We start from the raw sequence: 14,770 nt of genomic DNA on the forward strand, positions 1-14,770 counted from the left end.
TTAATATAAAAATCCGTTTTCTGATTCAAAACACCACATAGACATGGCCTCGGAATTAATGAATTTGATTAGTTAATAGGGATAGTTTTTAAGATTCACTATGCAACCTAGTAACCCATTTGTTTGTATCAACTACCCACCAATTTACTAACCCGCTAACAACGCAAGGAAGTTGCCAATACGCTTAATAAACGACAAGTAATTCAAACACAAGAAATGTTTACCAATAATCCAACACAAGTGGTCAAGTTGTACCAGTTTACAAGAATCAGAAAAAACAGAAAATTATATTAAACCGTGTAAACGTTCATCCGGGCAGAAGTCACAAGAAGTTTAGCCGCTCATGGTAATCTTCGCCGCGTCGGTTGTCATCCCAAGTTGGTTAGATTCCATATAATAGCTTGAAAGAAGAATAAAGATGCTCAATTTCGTCCCTATGTTCTCGAATGACGGTTGATTACGATTAAATGCCTGATTTTGGTACCCACCTAGATATCCCATATACCCCTCGTTTATCTCCCACTCCTCATCTCCATAACCGTCATCCCATGTCTCTGTTCTCGCCCTGTTTTCCACTTGCTCAAACATAGCACCCGACCGGTTCGGGTGTGGCACTAAATTTGGTTGATTCATAACCCGCAACGGATTGGGTTGTGGTGGTAGTCGGCTTTCTAGAGAGTAAAGTGGTCCACCAATAACGTGAAATTCTCCAGTTGGAGCTGAGGTTGGTTGGGTGGTTGTGTTTGATGATGGTGCAATGGGTAGGGTTTGTTGGGTTTGGGGTTGTTTTTGTGGTTTAGATGTAAATGGAGGTGGTGGCATTGGTGGCAATTCAGTAGTCGATGTTTGTTGGGGTGTTTGCTGTTGTGGGGTGGATTGGTTTTCTGATGGATTCATGGTGGCATTGGTGACAATTCAGTAGTCGATGTTTGTTGGCGTGCGGTCTTTCCAATTTCGGGATCAAACAAGAGCAGGGAAGATCTTCTTGAAAACCTCGTATGCATGCAAAAAGATCACCAGAACACAAGGAAACAAGAAAACGAAGCGTAATACCAAACAAGACAAAAATAAACAAAAGGAAATATTTTTGGGTTTTTTGTATTTTTTCAAAAACAATAAAAGAAACAACTACTACTAAACTAACACTAAGCGCACGAACTCCCCGGCAACGGCGCCATTTTGATGACTATCGTCAGAGTCAATCAAAAACCTAATTAAACTACGTAGATAGCGTAAGTAGGGTATCGTATCCACGGGGAATATGTGGTTAGTGTTTAGCTAAATTATTTAATTAACTACAACTAATCTAGAATTGGGGGTTTGGATTAATTTGAAGAGAGACTTAAAAAAAACTAATTACAAGAAAAGATATCAGATTTATAAAACGTAACTTCCTCCAAACTTCAGGTTCTAAGTTTCACAAAACTCAGTTTACTCAGTTAATTGGTCATCACTTAGACATGATGCTGGAAAGTTGGTTAATTTAATGTGGTAATCAAAAATAGGTCTTTGTCATCAGATCTTTTATAATTTGATTAACCCTATTTACTAGTGTGAGTCAACCTACTCTATGTCACCCAACAAGTTACTAAGTTTTGTCATCAACCGAACAAGTTGTAAAGCAAGAACTCAAAACACATGCAAATAGTTCAAATAAAACAACACATCAATGTATTCATACAACTTTTTCAAGGTCAAAAATACATCCAAACCTGAGTATAAACTAAGAAACGTAAAAACCTAACTGAACCGTCCGCTTGGAGGAAGCCACGAGAGAGTCTAGCGGCTCATGATGGTCTTCACCGCATCAGTTGTCATCCCGAATCGTTCAGACCTCTAAGAGTAGTTTCAAAGTTCAAAAGATGATCCACAATTTCGGCCTCCTTTTTTCAGCGAATAATGACGGCTGTGTATATTAGTCGATCCCCAAAAATTCCGTCGAATCAAGCCCAAGCCCAAATTTTCGTCTAAGGTTTTTAATGTGCTGCCCCAATATCTGCCAAGCTGGCCCACATGTGCGTCTCCTATTATGTGACAGCTGATGATGTCCCCCAAACACGTGACTAAAAAACCTATGATGAGAAGTGATGTTTTTGTAAGATAAAATATATTACGTATTAATATTTAATCTATAGCCATCATAATCATTTACATTATAGAGATCAAAATATATATTAGAACCTATTATTTAATTAGTTGGTAATTGTTGATGGACCATATTACCCTTAGTAACTAATTAGGTTTCCTCCTGGTTGCTTATATAAGCAGAATTATGTGGAGGTTTAAGGGTTACTCAGTTACACAATTACAAACACCCCATTAGACCATAACATCAATAAGTTCGGCCTCCTCTCCAAAACCGATATCCCTTTTCGGTTTTCTTAGCCCCATCATCAGTTAGCATCCTAAGGAGGAACCAGATCACCTTGACAAAGATGTCGAACTCCATGTCGTCTTCTCTCACTGGATTCTCCTCTGCACTGTCTGCGGTGACAGGTATGATTTATATTGTTTTCCTTCATGTATAAACAGAACTGAACCAACATGTGGTATCAGAGCATATGTTGATTAGTCAGTTCTGTTTTGTATCCATAAATCTGGAATAAAACTGGAAAACAGGATTTGAAAAAACCATAATATAAGATTTTCGGTTTTGTCATCCGAGACGTTCATCTCGGATCTGTTAAGCAAACCACGGATCATATATTGATTCGTTACAAGTGTTCCGAAATCATCAGTTTAAGAAACATGTTTAAATGTGTAAATAAATTCCAGATTTCGGATGAATGTTTAAGTATTTTTTATGATTAGGGTTCATCATGTTCATGAGAAAATTCGAAAATTCTATTATGTTTTGGAATGATTTAGGATTAATGGGTGTTTTTCCATGTTTGATCTAATTCTATCTTTTTAATCTTATACGAAACTGTTATTAGATAAACAGTTACCATATTTTTCAAAACATGTTGATAAAATTAGATCATTTTAAAACAGGAAATAATATCTCATAATCCCTTAGATTTCGAATTTTCAGTTATGTTATCACAATAAACAGCTGTAACAGGAAGTTTCGAGATCATCAGTTTGCGACTAGAGACCATCAGTCTCGACTCGAGACCATAAGGTCTCGACTCGAAATCATAAGGGAGCAAAAGGTCTACAACTCGAGACCATAACGTGCTGACTCGAGACAAAGGTCTCGACTCGAGACCGTAACGTGATGACTCGAGACAAAGGTCTCGACTCGAGACCATAACGTCACAACTTGAGACCGTGGTTGCGACTCGAGACCATAACGTCATAACTCGAGACCGTGGTTGCGACTCGAAACCTCATTATTTTAGGCTGTTTAAATGTGAACTAAAGAAAAACCAGATCCGCGCTAACGGGTGGTTTGCTATTAAATAAATGGTTTTGTAATTTACTTAGTTAACTAATCAGAATCAGATAATGTTTTTGCAAAACCAGAATAGCTTAACTTGAATGAGCTTTTGGTATATCATTTCTGGCCAAAGCTGACTTGATACATCTACTTATCATTCAAGTATTACGAAAGCTATGCTAAGTGTGCATCATAAGCATGAATGTTTTAATATCTGGCCAAAGCTGATTTAATTCTTTCATAGATGGCATACTTAGCAAGTGCATAACTAAAGTGATTGTTTCAATTTCTGGCCAAAGCTGATTTGTTACAACCACTTTGCACATATGCTTAAATGATTACACTTCTGGCCAAAGCTGTTTTGTCTTCGTTTAAGTAGAATTTTTTAGTTAAGTCTATTATTTTGATGTTAGTAATAGAAAATATCACAGCTTCATTATGTAAAATGGTCATTATTTTGCCTGCCTTAGTTTAACGTGCCCTTAGATCACATTAGGATTTCTTCCTTAGTATCATAACTTGCTCATCTTATTTCCACTATCAGCACCCAACTGCGGGATTCCACCTTTGACTGGTGATAACTTTGCTGCATGGAAGGATGCTCTCATGCTTACTCTCGGATTGCTTGATTTTGATTATGCTCTAAGAGAGAAAAAGCCAGCGGACCTTACCACTCAAAGTACTACTGCTGAGCAGTTAACTCATGAAAAGTGGACTAGGTGTAACCGCATGTCTCTCATGTTTATGAAGCAATCCATAAGCAATGCAATCAGGGGAGCTATTCCTGATTCTGAAGATGCTAAAACCTACTTGGAACATGTGGAGGCGCAGTTCAAAGGGACGTCTAAGGCGCACGCTAGTACTCTTATTCTCAAGCTGGTGACAACTAAGTGTGATGGGAGGAGCGGCATTCGCGAGCACATCATGATGATGAATGACATGGCCAATAAGCTGAAGGGGCTGGAAATGGAAATCAGTGATGGTTTCCTTGTTCATTTCATCATTACTTCGCTTCCTTCATCCTTTGAAGCATTTAAGATCAACTACAACACTCAGAAGGAAAAATGGACGATGAGTGAGCTGGTCGCCATGTGCGTACAGGAGGAGGAGCGTATGAGGATGGATCGCACTACCGATGTTGCAAACTTCACCACCTCCAACTCTAAGAAAATGAAGAACAATTATCAGAGGAAGGATGCTTCAAAAGTCCAAAGGCCTAATCCTAACTCTAATACAAGTGCACCTTCCAGCTCTAAGAAGTCCTTAGGCAGTATCCGCTGCAAGTTCTGTAAGAAGACAGGACACATGCAGAAGGAATGCCCTGACTTTAAGGAGTGGCTGGCTAAGAAAGGTAACGATTATTTTATGATACTTGAGTCCTATAATTTAAGTGTTCCTGCTAATTCTTGGTGGTTTGATTCTGGTTCTATGGTTCATGTTACCAATTCTACTCAGGGATTCCTTTCAATCCGGAAGCTGGAAAGAAACCAAAGAACGCTTAAGGTTGGGGATGATCGAGAATTAGAAGTGAAGGCCATTGGAACATTACAATTAATTATGAAAACCGGTTTATGTATTAAACTTTATGATACCTTATATGTTCCTGAGGTAACTCGGAACCTTGTATCAGGACCAAAGTTAGACATGGACGGTTTTATTGTTTCCCATGGTCATCGCAAACTCTCTATCCATTATGATTCTGTTCTTTATGGTACTGGTATTCTGGATGGTGGTCTCTATAGATTAGAACTAGAAGATAACTTTTCCAAATCTTTGTTGTCATATAACATTAATGAATCACTCACAAAGATGGAAGAGAAACGAGACTTAGAGACTTCATCCATGTTGTGGCATCAATGTTTAGGCCACATTTCAAAAGAGTGATTAAATCGTCTTGTAAAGGATGAAGTCTTACCTCCTCTCGATTTCTCTGACTTTGGAACATGTGTCAAATGTCTTAAAGGTAAAATGACATTAGCGAATAAGAAAGGTGCCACTAGGAGCTCTAATTTATTAGAACTCATTCACACTGACATTAGTGGTCCATACCAAATCGCTGGCATAACAGGACATACTTCATTTATCACTTTTATTGATGATTATTCTCGTTACATGTACTTGTATCTTATTAAGGAGAAATCTGAATCTCTAACAACTTTTAAAGATTATAAGGCTGAAGTTGAAAAGCAATTAGATCGTCAGATTAAAGTTGTGAGATCAGATAGAGGCGGTGAGTATTATGGAAGACATACTGATGTGGGTCAAGCTCCTGGTCCATTTTATGAGTTTTGTAAGGGCCAGGGGATTGTGAACCAATACACCATGCCTGGTACACCTCAGCAGAACGGTGTCGCTGAAAGAAGAAACCGTACCCTTATGAACATGGTACGCAGTATGTTAGCCAACACTAACTTACCATTATTCCTCTGGACTGAAGCGTTAAAAGCAGCTGTTCATATACTCAATAGAGTTCCTTCTAAGTCTGTCCCTAAAACTCCTTATGAACTTTGGACAGGAAGGAAACCGAGTCTTAAATATATGAAAGTATGGGGCTGCATTGCTGAAGCAAAACTTTACAATCCTTTCCTAAGGAAACTTGACCCTAAAACAGTTACCTGTTTCTTTATCGGGTATCCTGAGAACTCTAAGGGTTATCGTTTCTATTCTCCTTCCCATGTTACCCGTATTGTTGAAACCAAGCGTGCCGCGTTCCTGGAGGATTTCAAGGTCAGTGGGAGCAGTACCAATCCTTACAAAGAATTGCAAGAAGTACAAGACGCGGGGGGGAGAGACTCGTCGCTTACCATTACTCCTACTCCGATTACTCCTCTTGTACCCAATGCAACTATTGTCTGCACCAACTCCAAATTCACCTCTACAATCATAACCCATTATACCTCATGACGAAGGCACATCAAACGCTCATAACCACGATAACGCTGAACCCGATAATCCACTCAGGAGGTCATCCAGGCAAAGAAGGCCTCCTAACTGGGATGATTATGTTACCTACCTGACTGAAATGGATCCCGGAAAGCTCAATGATCCTATCTCTTACAATGAAGCCATTAGCAGTGATCAGTCTTCTGAATGGAATAAAGCAATGATTGATGAGCTTGAATCCATGAAGAAAAATGACGTTTGGGATTTGGTAGAATTACCCAACGGAGTCAAACCCGTAGGATGCAAATGGGTGTTCAAAACAAAACTGGATCCGAATGGGATCGTTGAACGCTACAAAGCGAGATTGGTTGCAAAGGGCTACACTCAGAAAGAGGGAATTGATTATCAAGAGACGTTTTCACCTGTCTCCCGTAAAGATTCATTAAGGATCGTTATGGCCCTAGTAGCTCATTTCGATTTAGAGCTGCATCAGATGGACGTTAAAACCGCTTTCCTTCACGGAGATTTGGACGAAGATGTTTACATGAAACAACCTGAAGGCTTTAAACCTGAGGGTCAGGAGCATCTAGTCTGTAAGTTGAAGAAATCCATTTACGGGTTAAAACAAGCATCACGTCAGTGGTACCTCAAGTTTGATGAAGTCATGAAGAGGCAAGGTTTTATGAAGAATCAAGTGGATCAATGCACCTACCTCAAGATGAGTGGGAGCGACTTTACTATACTTGTCCTTTACGTAGATGATATTCTATTGGCAAGTAATAGTTTAGACATGTTGCATGAGTCGAAGCGTTTACTCTCGCATAACTTCGACATGAAGGATCTCGGAGATGCTTCTTACGTCATTGGCATCGAAATTCACCGAGATAGACACAAGGGGATCTTAGGATTGTCCCAGAAGGCTTACATAGATCGTGTCCTTACACGGTATAACATGCAACAATGCAAACCCTCCGTCGCTCCAGTAGTTAAGGGAGATGTTTTCGGTTCGTTTCAGTGTCCGACAACAGAGGTTGAGAAGGAGCAAATGAGCCAGATACCTTACGCGTCAGTAGTCGGGAGCTTGATGTATGCTCAAGTCTGTACTCGTCCAGATATCGCTTATATTGATGGAATGCTAGGCCGTTATCAGACTAATCCTGGCTTAGATCACTGGAAAGCAGCTAAGAAGGTACTTCGATATCTGCAAGGGACGAAAGACTATAAGCTGACTTATAGAAGAAGTGATCATTTAGAAGTGGTGGGCTATTCTGATTCTGACTTTGCCAAATGCAAAGATGACAAGAAATCCACTTCGGGCTATATCTTTATGTTAGCAGGTGGCCTTATCTCTTGGAAGAGTCATAAACAACAGTTGACCACAACTTCCACAATGATGGCAGAGTACATTGCTGTTTATAACGCAACCTGTCATGGAATGTTGCTTAGAAATCTGGTCGCTGGACTCAAAATCGTTAATTCCATTTCTAGACCATTGAAGCTTTACTGTGATAATTCAGCTGCCGTTAGTTTCTCGAACAGTAACAGTTCGACTGGAGCTGGTTTATATCTCGATACAAAATATCTATTTGTACGTGAACGTGTTGAGGAAAATAATCTTTGTATCGAGTATATTAGTACTAAGGATATGCTTGCGGATCCGATGACTAAAGGTCTCCCTCCTAAGGTTTACGAAGAACATGTTCGGAATATGGGATTTAGTAAAGACCTTATTTGAGCATATTGTACTAGCTTATGTTTTATGATTAATGAAATTTCCTCAAGTTTGATTTTGTATGTCTGTTAGAATATGTTCAACCGGTATAATGGCATATAGACAAATAAAGTTACAAGTCAAACAAAGGGCTTACGCGTATTTTGATCATGATGATTAGGTTTTAAATTAAGGCTATAGTATGATTAATGGGGGTCCTGAGTCGCATAATGATTCAACGGTTGTATTTTTCTGCTATAGTACTTGTTTAAGGCTAAAATGAGTGTTAACTCCTGATCAGGCTTATCTAATACTCATAGTAAATGATTACTCGGCTAAGTGGGAGAATGTAAGATTAAATATATTACGTATTAATATTTAATCTATAGCCATCATAATCATTTACATTATAGAGATCAAAATATATTAGAACCTATTATTTAATTAGTTGGTAATTGTTGATGGACCATATTACCCTTAGTAACTAATTAGGTTTCCTCCTGGGTGCTTATATAAGGAGAATTATGTGGAGGTTTAAGGGTTACTCAGTTACACAATTACAAACACCCCATTAGACCATAACATCAATAAGTTCGGCCTCCTCTCCAAAACCGATATCCCTTTTCGGTTTTCTTAGCCCCATCATCAGTTAGCATCCTAAGGAGGAACCAGATCACCCTGACAAAGATGTCGAACTCCATGTCGTCTTCTCTCACTGGATTCTCCTCTGCACTGTCTGTGATGACAGGTATGATTTATATTGTTTTCCTTTATGTATAAACAGAACTGAACCAACAGTTTTTTATAAAACCCTCAAAAGCCTTTCGGTCACGTGATGATGATTGATGATAATTCTTTTGTTCTCTGTGAAAACCCAAGCTACAAACATTGTTGTCCATCCTTTACGTGCCTCCCTCCTTTTTCTTTTACTTTAGAGTTTGCAACATAATTAATAATATCTCCAAATAATGATGATGTGATGTCAATGTTTGGTCACGTGATATATCATTTATAAGGAATTTATGGTTTTGAAACCATGCATGTAAATACCGTCAAACAACCCAAACATGCGCACCCCTCTTAACTTTGCGGTATTAAACGGTTAATCTGTCGAACCCGCTTTTTATATCGTTCTCTCTTGTTTACTTGTTTTAATACCTGTTAATCACAAAAACACTACAACACAATAAACATACAAAACATATGAATTAATATATTTAATACGCTAAAACCCGACACAATTTATTATATAACACTACATATTTTGATCTAACATCACATCCCCACACTTATCTTTTTTCGTCCCGAAAAAATTATTAGCAATGGAATCACAATCAAAAACATTAGCATCTAATATATTCAGTTATTTATTAACAAATCAAACCACACGTTAACCAAGATTGTAGGTATACGATCCACTTAAACCCAACCGCCAGCTTCTAAGCCCTTATTCACGATTCATTCAAGTTCAAGTAATTTATAGTTATCTATGGATCTTACACTCAAAAGACTATAACGCCACCTAATCCCACTTCAAGCTTATAAGATTAAAAGATATTAAATCTACCGTCTTATATAAAAAACCCTTATGCTATTCCGATTAAACTTTTGATGGATAGATGGATGATGTTACAAGCTTTGCATGCTTTTATATACGATCAGTTCAGCGGACATACGCCACACGAGTCACCATCCCCATGGTTAATGCCATAAACTTCACGTTTTTTTTAACTCCACCTAGATGGTATGCACCGCATGAGTCACTATCCCCGCGGCAAGACCATAGGCTTCGTTTTTCCCTTTTTTTTCAACATAAGCTCAAATGGATTGATGAAAAAAAAAATTTTCAGGCGCCACACTGTTTCGGATTTGTTTTCACAAAAAGAAACAGGTGTGCCAATTTAATCGGAAAAACTTATAAGTTTTTTACTTATGACGTACCTCTTATACTTTCAACAGTTTCAGTTTTATTACAGCTTCTAAGGTGAGAACCCACAAGATTCCTAATTTTAAGGTATATTATATCGATTCTAAGAAACCTTTCAACTGGCTGGGCCTACCCACATATCCTAAGTTAGACGCGTAATCGACCGTTCATTATCTCTTATATATAATAATTAAATGCCAATGATCCAATTATACCTATCATCTTCCATTTATTGCAAAAACTTTCCCGAAACATTTTCTATTTTTTCAATTTTTCAATTTTTTTTTTGGATTTTAGATTTTTTACGACACAACTGACACAACTAAGACACAACTAAGACATACTAGACACAACTAAACACTAAACTCGACACTAGTTTCCCCTCCCCACACTTATTTCCTTCATTGTCCTCGATGGAGCGAGAAACTATCTACACACTAGAAACATAAATAAAAACACATAAGTTTTTAAATGGTTAAAAACACTCTTCATGAATCATAATTCGAGTATAGTGGGGTCGTTGTAGTATAGTGGTAAGTATTCCCGCCTGTCACGCGGGTGACCCGGGTTCGATCCCCGGCAACGGCACCATTTTGATGACTGTCGTCAGAGTCAATCAAAAACCTAATTAAACTACGTAGATAGCGTAAGTAGGGTATCGTATCCACGGGGAATATGTGGTTAGTGTTTAGCTAAATTATTTAATTAACTACAACTAATCTAGAATTGGGGGTTTTGATTAATTTGAAGAGAGACTTAAAAAAAACTAATTACAAGAAAAGATATCATATTTATAAAACGTAACTTCCTCCAAACTTCAGGTTCTAGGTTTCACAAAACTCAGTTTACTCAGTTAATTGGTCATCATATAGACATGATGCTGGAAAATTGGTTAATTTAATGTGGTAATCAAAAATAGGTCTTTGTCATCAGATCTTTTATAATTTGATTAACCCTATTTACTAGTGTGAGTCAATCTACTCTATGTCACCCAACAAGTTACTAAGTTTTGTCATCAACTGAACAAGTTGTAAAGCAAGAACTCAAAACACATGCAAATAATTCAAATAAACCAACACATCAATGTATTCATACAACTTTGTCAAGGTCAAAAATACATCAAAACCAGAGTATAAACTGAGAAACGTAAAAACCTAACTGAACCGTCCGCCTGGAGGAAGCCACGAGAGAGTCTAGCCGCTCATGATGGTCTTCACCGCATCAGTTGTCATCCCGAATCGTTCAGACCTCTAAGAGTAGCTTCAAAGTTCAAAAGATGATCCACAATTTCGTCCTCCTTTTTTCAGCGTATAATGACGGCTGCCTATATTAGTCGATCCCCAAAAATTCCGTCGAATCAAGCCCAAGCCCAAATTTTCGTCTAAGGTTTTTAATGTGTTGCCCAATATCTGCCAAGCCAGCCCACCTGTGCGTCTCCTATTATGTGACAGCTGATGATGTCCCCCAAACACGTGACTAAAAAAACCTATGATGAGAAGTGATGTTTTTTATAAAACCCTCAAAAGCCTTTCGGTCACGTGATGATGATTGATGATAATTCTTTTGTTCTCTGTGAAAACCCAAGCTACAAACATTGTTGTCCATCCTTTACGTGCCTCCCTCCTTTTTCTTTTACTTTAGAGTTTGCAACATAATTAATAATATCTCCAAATAATGATGATGTGATGTCAATGTTTGGTCACGTGATATATCATTTATAAGGAATTTATGGTTTTGAAACCATGCATATAAATACCGTCAAACAACCCAAACATGCGCACCCCTCTTAACTTCTCCGTATTAAACGGTTAATCTGTCGAACCCGCTTTTTATATCGTTCTCTCTTGTTTACTTGTTTTAATACCTGTTAATCACAAAAACACTACAACACAATAAACATATAAAACATATGAATTAATATATTTAATACGCTAAAACCCGACACAATTTATTATATAACACTACATATTTTGATCTTACATCAGTTGTCGTTCTGAATATTATCATTCTGGTTTTCCTGATTCACTTCGTTGTCCATCTGAATTTTAAACATTTATCAAATATTAATATCACAAATAATATTTAATACATCCAATCACACAACACACAGGTTGATCAAGAACGTCGAGCATTGCACTTTTACTCTTTCTTATAGTATGCATCTATTACACACTAGTACTGAAATTAAAATTACAATACCGACTGAAATTTAAAACTACACTACTAGTAATAGGCATCCGTAGTTTTTTTTTCTAACACATACACACATATATTATTATTATATTATATTATATTATTATTACTACCGTTTCCACCATCATATTCATGGACATGGATTCATCCAGAAATCCATATTGCGTTCATCGTATTTCCATACGAGACGCTCTCCCTAATTTATGCATCGTTATTAAAATAGGGATCTAGAGTATCTAACCCTGGGTAGGCTCCTAGGTTGGGCACTAGCACACTTTCCTGTATCGGGTAGCGTTGCACATAGTCCCTAACATCATCCCACCAAGGGTCGTAATTTGGGTCTAGGGGATTTGGTGCAGGTACCCTAGGTATTTCCTCCGGGTTGAAATCAAGCATTTCTATTTGATTTTCAGGGTTTTCTATTTCCATGGGTTGATCAGGAATTGGTGGTTGGGGTTGGGGTGCTAGCATTTGCTCTAGGTTTGGGTCAGCTGCAGTGGTTGCTAAGATATGGATATTAGCTATACCACTATTGAGCATATCCTGGGCATAGGCATCGGTTTCTCTTTTCACTACTGCTAATACTCTCTGTTCCTGTAATTTTTTTCATACGCTTCCTAAGCTCGTGTGCTCCCCTACTGAACCATCCCCTCTTTTTCTGAGGAAATGGCTCTTCAGATTGAGCCTTAAAACAAAGATTCCTTCTTCCGTATCAGCAGAGTACCCCGAGAGGGCAGGCTGAGAAGAGGAGGTGCCTTCGCTTCTAGGCGAACCAGACAATTGACGATACGCGTCAGATGGTCCTTGGTCGCTCATACTGTAAACTAACAGATAGTCAGATAACACATAACAAGAAAATACAATTATGCACGTATTTTCGTAATTTATTTCCTAACACTTTGAATTTTGAAGTCAGCAGAACACTTCTGTGGCTGTATCAGTGGCATAGCTCTGATACCACCTTCTATCACAACCCCCGATCCCTGATTCCCGGGAGCGGGCGGCCGCGAGCCAGTTTCGGTGGTATCACATTATTATCTAATTCGACAACGGAAATTTTCATCAGGACCGTAGTTAGGAAATATTTAATCATAGTAAAATACCACATTTCCATAATATTAAACACATGGGTAAAACCCAAGTTTTCAGTACACACATTTTTATAGGAATAAATCCTATTTTTATTTCAGAAAAACATCTATTTCTTTTAGGTAACTTTATTGCCACTTTTCCAAGCCTTCAGTGCTGTCCAGCTGGCTTCTAATTGGCTTTCACATTTTGTTACTTGAAACGCATTTTAAAAACATTTTGTCAGTGGGAAATACTAGTGAGTGAATCCCAGTTTAATCAAGTTTAAATAAAAGTTGCATCGAACAGTATTGAGGGTGCATCCGCAATTACATTTGTTTCCAAGTTATATCAATTACCACCACACGGTAATGTCGTTCCGACTTATGGTCATGTTACTCCTTTACCAAGTGGTAACAAATTTTGTATACAAAACCCCAAATTTACCGACTGCAATTGTATTCTTACCAATACTCAATAACTGCTATTCGCATGGAAAGATATTTAAGGTTTTGTAAAAACATTTCACAAAATAGGTTTACAAAAAGAGGATTACTCACATTGTTGTTTTAGGGTTTTCAGTAAGGATTTTCTGGGAATAATCTACAAATTACACAAATGCACGTGTGTTAGTATAATAACCTATTTTAACATTAGTAATACCCTCCCCGAGACGGCATTCCAACGACTACGTCGGGCAGAACCACGACAGCCGTTACGGAACCCTAGATCAATCGAGCAGAGTATCTAATATGTCTCCAGGGGTTATGATACTTACATCGTAGCAGAACCTCGCTATTTAGGGGGGGGTATTAGACTCGGGTATAATGCCCGCTATTTAATTTTGAGAGAAAGAAAAGAAAGTTTGAACGATCGGAACTTAAGGCCGATGCTCACAATTTATAGGGTTGTAATCTGCCTTTCTCGCGGCCCGCGTAAAGGTAAGCCTAGGCTTACGCGGCCTGCGTCAACCCTAGGTCAAAGCGTAGGTGATCCGGGTCATCAGGTAAGGTCAACACGCGTCGGACACGTGGCCGCACCGGGCTGCGCCAGGTTTTTAAGTTGTCGCGGCCCGCGTAAAGGTTAAGTGAGACCTTACGCGACCCGCCTGAACCCTATTTTCTTTGTTTTTTTATTTATTTTTGATGCCATGTTATATTTCGGGCTCGGTTTTCACATACGGGGTGTATTTAAAGACATATTGGGGTATTTTAAAATATATTAGGGTGTCGGAAATTATTTGAGGGTGTCGGTTTACGTTAGGGTTGTTATACCCCTAATATCACAGGTAAGTTATCCGGAAGTTCAATTACATATGTCCTGGTGTTATATACTCCCTCCGTCCCATTTTAAATGTCCAAATTTCCACTTTTGGTCTAAAGATTGTCAATATGAGGTGTTATTGTTAACTTTCAGGTAGCATAACAGTTTCTAACCCTAAATTAAGTTTCAAAGTAGTGCTTATAAAGTTTAACCTGTATATAGCTAGGGCCTTGTTTGATCATATGGAAATTCTGATAATAGCGGTGAAGATGCATTCTAATTGTTTCATTGGAAATTAACAAATGTAATTATGTGTTGAGATAGCTGCGGCCAAATTATAACG

The 14,770-nt window shown here is 38.2% G+C and overlaps 1 protein-coding gene and 1 non-coding gene across 2 annotated transcripts; one reads left to right on the forward strand and one right to left on the reverse strand.

The window, feature by feature from the left end:
- Positions 1-333: 333 nt before the first annotated feature.
- LOC110887227 lies at positions 334-897 on the reverse strand. The gene has a single exon (XM_022134997.1). The coding sequence runs from the start codon at positions 895-897 to the stop codon at positions 334-336; it is 564 nt and encodes a 187-aa protein (XP_021990689.1).
- A 9,522-nt stretch (positions 898-10,419) lies between these two features.
- TRNAD-GUC lies at positions 10,420-10,491 on the forward strand. Its single transcript has one exon. It is a non-coding gene; the product is annotated as a tRNA-Asp (tRNA).
- Positions 10,492-14,770: the final 4,279 nt, after the last annotated feature.

This window comes from Helianthus annuus, chromosome 2 (assembly GCF_002127325.2).
Source record: "Helianthus annuus cultivar XRQ/B chromosome 2, HanXRQr2.0-SUNRISE, whole genome shotgun sequence".
In the NCBI taxonomy this organism is placed as follows: Eukaryota; Viridiplantae; Streptophyta; class Magnoliopsida; order Asterales; family Asteraceae; genus Helianthus; species Helianthus annuus.

Coding starts and splice junctions, on each gene's coding strand:
- LOC110887227 (XM_022134997.1), bottom strand. CDS start 897: ATGAATCCATCAGAAAACCAATCCACCCCACAACAGCAAACACCCCAA.